General features: G+C 32.3%; 1 protein-coding gene across 1 annotated transcript; it reads left to right on the top strand.

Moving 5' to 3' along the window:
• The first annotated feature begins 1470 nt into the window (after positions 1 to 1470).
• LOC131072274 (indole-3-acetate O-methyltransferase 1) lies at positions 1471 to 3835 on the top strand. Its single transcript, XM_058008407.1, has 4 exons — positions 1471 to 1610; positions 1700 to 2122; positions 2192 to 2458; positions 3233 to 3835. The coding sequence occupies exons 1-4, from the start codon at positions 1542 to 1544 to the stop codon at positions 3611 to 3613; spliced, it is 1140 nt and encodes a 379-aa protein (XP_057864390.1). The 5' UTR covers positions 1471 to 1541; the 3' UTR covers positions 3614 to 3835.
• The last annotated feature ends 1802 nt before the right edge of the window (positions 3836 to 5637 follow it).

The raw sequence follows: 5637 nt of genomic DNA, 5'->3' as shown, positions 1-5637 counted from the left end.
GATAGTTTTTAAGGGCCCAATCTAGCCAATCTTTGGTTTATGTTAGGATCAAGTTTTGTTGACGATCTGCTGATGATTTTGCTTTAGGTAAAGGCTGTCTGGGATAACCAAGCTTGTTAGCTGAGGGTGCCAGAGAAACCCTTGTTCTCTATCTTTGAGATCTACTATTTGTTTTAGATCTATTAGTACTACCATCATGGCTTGTATTGTTATATCTTTGTAATCTTGTTGGCATCTGTTTAGTGTTGGTTGGTTCCGGATTTGTGTGATTTCCAAGGGTTTCAAGTCCCTTCAAACTTGTTGTATGGGGTTTTTGGTCCCCTCAAAACCTGTTTATCCTGATGAAAAACATAAATATAGTTTCTCCTTACTTTTGAAGGCAACTATAAATAGCCTCAACTGACACGACCATGCTTTTGAAATAAATCTTAACATAGGCTCTGTTAAAAAGGGAAGGACTGATTGTGCCATAACAATGACATTCAATATGATGTTAGGTAGCCAAATAAATAATAATAATTTATTAGACATGCTATAGATATTATAAAATATTACATGAGCAATTATTTTTTAAGGATAAATTTTTAAGTTAAATTGTTGCTTGATGATGTAATTGGCACCAAGTTATTATAAATATAAACACATTACAAAATATAAGACATAAAAAATGACAAAGATATATAAATTTCATCACTAAAATATGATATAAACTATTTATATGATATAAGGAAAAAATTAAATCTATATAATTTTTATAAATTATTAAAATTTTAATAAAAATCTTATTTATAAAATTTGAAAAAAAAAATTATAATATTTTTAAAAACCACAACCTTAAAATTAAATTGTTAACCATACTCTAAATTTGTTAAAATAATTTAAAAATAATTCATTTTTATAAATATAATATAATATTTATAAAGATTATTCTAATTATAATCGTACCTCTCAAAATGTGAAATAAATATAATCTTATGTCTAGTAAAACGTTTCCAATAATCATTTTCTTTCAAATTAATATCTTACTTTATCACTTGATATATTTTGTGAAATGCCAAATTTTCCCAACACGTTGCAAAATGCCCAAAAAGTCATGTTAAATTTAATTCACCTGAAATAAAAAAAATTAACAGCTATTCATGATGGAGGCCACCTGCAATGAAAAAGGTCATGAACGTGCTCTGAATTTTTGGTCATGAACGTGCTTTGAATTTTTGAAAAATTAACAGCTATAAATGTTGACACTTGTTCATGAACGTGCTTTGAATTTTTGGTTTTTGGTAGGTCAGTTTAATAGGAAACCTTTATTCAACCATACTTCAAATTCAATTCACAAAAACAGCATTTCATATTTCCACAGATAGTTTTTAGATGGCAGTAGGGGCAGGGCTTTTTCTGGAAATATCTATAATGACAATGTTAACACTTGGTCATGAACGTGCTTTGAATTTTTGGTATGCCAGTCTTAATATGAAACGTGTATTCAGCTTGATTGAGCCCTCATTTGATTGAGCTTGTTCATATCCAAACCGGTCCTGGAGATGGAGAATGTGCTTGGCATGAAGGGTGGAGATGGAGAATCTAGCTATGCCAAAGCCTCTTCAGCTCAGGTACACAACGCGCATTTCCATTCTAACCTCTTTTCTTTCAACTATAAAAAATTATGTGAAAACTGTATTTGAAAAATTTCATGGTGCAGCTAAACGCGCTTCAAGCTGTGAAACCAATTCTGGAGCAGGCCATTTATGAGAATATGATATTGATGTCTGATGTGGGAGGGATATTTAGGATAGCAGATTTCGGTTGTGGTACTGGGAAAAATACTCTTGTGGTGGCAAACACAATTGTCAATGCTGTGAAAAGCTCGTTTGAGGAACATGAGATGCCCGAATTTGAGGTGTATTTCATCGACCTTCCTTCTAATGATTTCAATTCACCGTTTCGAATGTTGCCTCCCCACAGACCAGAATATTCTGATGTTGATAATGATGGTGATAACAATCCATTAGCTGGAAGGTCTTATATTGCAGCGGCTGTGTGTGGATCACATTTCAGACGTCTACTCCCACGGAAAAGCCTGCATTTCTGTCACTCTTCTACCAGTCTTCATTGGCTTTCCCAGGTGAGTAATAAACTATAACTTTTCTATTCATGAATTTGATGTAGTCGTCTGATGATAAGATAAATGCAGGTGCCAGAGAGTGTTCAGCAGAGAAGCTCTCCTCGTGTGTACGTTTCAGGCGATTGTGAGGAATCAGTGGGAGCTGCGTATTTACAGCAGTTTGATAAAGATTTCACAGCGTTTTTAAAGGCCCGGGCAGAGGAGATCGTTGATGGGGGATGCATGTTTCTATCTCTGCCGGGTCGTAGTGAAGGAACCCACATAATGGAGGAGCAAGGCCCATGTGGATTTCTTGCGCGCCAAATAGAATGCGCATTTGAGGAACTAGTTAACGAGGTTGATACAATGCTCTCTCATTTTTTCTTGCTTTGTTTGTTTCTCTATAATTCTTGTAATTTTATCTCTTAGGTAAGGTTTTGTGGAGGGTGTTTTATTAAAAAAAAAATAGTTGATGTTGTTGAGAATTTGTAGGAATATTTTTAAGTTGGTTATCTCATAAATTTAATAGTGTAGTTTAATTTAAAAATTTATGCTCTAAAATTTAGAGAAGCTAGTGAATATTTGAATAAAAAATAAATAAATAAACATCTATTTTTTCTTTCTTTCTTTTGTATTCTTGTGGGAATCTAAAATTTGAGATGATTGACAAGTCACAAAAATATTTTCCAAGTTAGTGGGACAATTCCTAGCTGGATGAAAATTTCATCAGCTGAAATCTCCAGTCCTAAAAGATAAGAGCTATTGTTTTGTAGAAAAAGATTTCAATTAATCTTGTAGCATATTTTTTTCATGCTTCATGAGACTTCCTACTCAATGATAATAGATCACGAATTCCATGGAATCTCATCTTTTATTTCCTTTTTTTTTATGATTTCAAATCCCAAACTTGAATGGTTATCATATGAGTGCTTAGCTTAAAGGCTACCAATCTATGGGAAACAAGATTGGATGCTTCTCACAAATAGCAACATAACATTACCTTCTTAATGTAAACAAGAGTGACATTTAAGATTATAGAGTTTGTAATTATAAACTTGTAATAAAAAATAAAATTTTAAGTTCTATTTATAGTAATTATTCTAATATGTAATGCAATTTTATTGTTGGCAGGGTATTGTTGAAAAGGAGAAATGGGAATCGTTTAAGATACCTTATTTTGGTCCAAATTCAGATGAAGTGGAAAGCATTGTGAAGAAAGAGGGGTCATTTGTAGTAAAGTTTGTAAAAACTCTAGAAGGAATTCATACATATTGTATGACAGATTCCGAAAGAGGTGATGCAAATATGTTTGGAAAATTTATAGCCAACAGTTATAGAGCAACATTTGAAAATATTATAGAAGCTCATTTGAGATGCAAGAGATCAACAGAAGAATTGTTTCTTAGAATTGGTAAACGAGCTTCTATTCTAGTAGATGAATACGTCTCCAGAGAAACAAAGATTGTTATTGCCTTTCTCACTAAGAAAGGAGCACACAACAAGACCTATTAATAGACAATGTCCAAAATCTCTTCATCCAACATTACAAAAAATACAACTAAATTATTTTTCATATAATAAATGTAATCTATTAGTTTAAAATCTTTCCATTTATATTTCATGTTCTATGACCAGCTTGCATAGTGGATGCACTTTGACATTCATGGTTGCTCGACAAACCGAGTGTTGTATTGTAAGTTAATCATGAAGATTAATGGAATGTGTAATGTGTCTTTAGCCTATTTTATCCAGACTGATATAGCTCTCCCAATACTATCCCCAGATTTTTGCTTGGTATCAGAGCTTTATTCTGAAATAAATTCGATCTAGCTTTAGAAGCATTTTAACTAATTGCATGTTAGGGATTTTAGTTTGTTGATTGTCCTAGCCAGGAAACATTCATCTTCCTGTTGTAGATCATCAAGTAGGAGAGGGACGCGAGTATTTATTTATTTTTTTAAATGTTTTGTATTACAAGTTTACGTCTGTTTAATTATGTAAGTCAACAAAACATCATATTTTATATGACTAATGACTCCATAGACCTACAATTTTATTTGTTTGAGCGTGAATTCCTACTAAATTTCCTACCATAGGTCGAAAAGATTGAACAATGGGTTGTGAAAGTAGTTTCATAAAGAGTAGTTTGGTATTTTGATCTATGCTGAAGGCATTTCCGATGCTCACCCCTAGAAGGAGATTACTCCTATAAAGGTTTTGATCATTTTGATATGACATTAAGACTTTTTTTATTTATGATGTAACTACTTTTTGTTATAGGACTCTGATTTGATACCTAGTTAAGCACTATTGCTACGCATATTCGTGGATGATCATAGTTTATTTATATGGATGTCATTAATTACATGGTTTGATGAGAGACTTCTTATGATGTATGTGATCTAGTTATTATTATGATCCATTGTGCTTATATGGCTAATTATTATGATCATATGTGGATCTTATGAATGTATATTTTATGCTAACATTTATTTCTAAGAATTCAATTATAGATAGAAATGTATGATAATATTTGATGGATATGATTACATGATTTTTATTTGTATCATTCAATCGCTTTCACTATTTGACTTATCATGTTGGACTATTTTTGTATCTATATCTAGTATGCCTGTATTGGTGACCTAGTGTGTATGGAGAGTGTAAGGTTATTTATTATGTGTGAGTGTTGTGAAGTGTTAATATGGCATCAAATAATTGGTGTATGTCAGAAATGTAGATATAATGTGTGATTGATGATGTGTAAATTCAGTAAATGTGACATGTCAAATATGTTCAATAGGGGATGTAACGTTGTGTTATGTGAAGTCAGTATTGTCTTGTATTCATATGCGATTTCTCAAGTCATCTTCACCTTTTTTATACATTTTTAACACCCTAAGTCATAGGAATAGGGGCTGGGGGCATTTTAAAAGCGTAAAAGCTGATTATTTTTTAGTTTGACCCCATTCAAATTAAAAAAATTCATTAGTGATGGGTTTGAATAACGATGGAGAACGTGTGAGAAGTGTGAAAGAGTGGAGGACACATTGGAGAACCTAAAGAGATCATGAGGTTGGTGTATGGAAGTAGGGGTTTCTCACACATGTGAGAAAAGAGGAAGAGAGGGAAGAAAAAACTTACTCAGTTTTTTAAAAATAGAAGAAGGATTGATTTTTTTAGAAAAAAAAAAGTCACGAGGAAGAATGGATGTTCAAAAAGTGTAAGGATTAAGGGGATGAATTTGGAAAAAGAAGAAGAGGAATTTGGATGGAAAAGGCTATAAGAGAGTTGGTGCCTTGAACTTCACTCTCCATCAACCAATAGGGAAGATTCATTGAGGTAGGTTGTCCAATCTTTTCTTTCATGAATCCATTTTAATGGTATTTGTTGGTTCTATGAATGTGTAAAATGTTTATAAAGTTGCATTCTTTTGTGTAAAATTTTGTGTTTCATCCTGTATGTGTATGTGTATGTGTTGTCATATGTTTAATGTTGGAGATCATGAGGGATTGTTTTCTCAATGAAAACATTCA

The sequence above is a fragment of the Cryptomeria japonica genome, chromosome 5 (genome assembly GCF_030272615.1).
Source record: "Cryptomeria japonica chromosome 5, Sugi_1.0, whole genome shotgun sequence".
Classification (NCBI taxonomy): Eukaryota; Viridiplantae; Streptophyta; class Pinopsida; order Cupressales; family Cupressaceae; genus Cryptomeria; species Cryptomeria japonica.
Note: the sequence above shows the minus strand (reverse complement) of the source record. Positions and strands in the feature narration are given on the sequence as shown.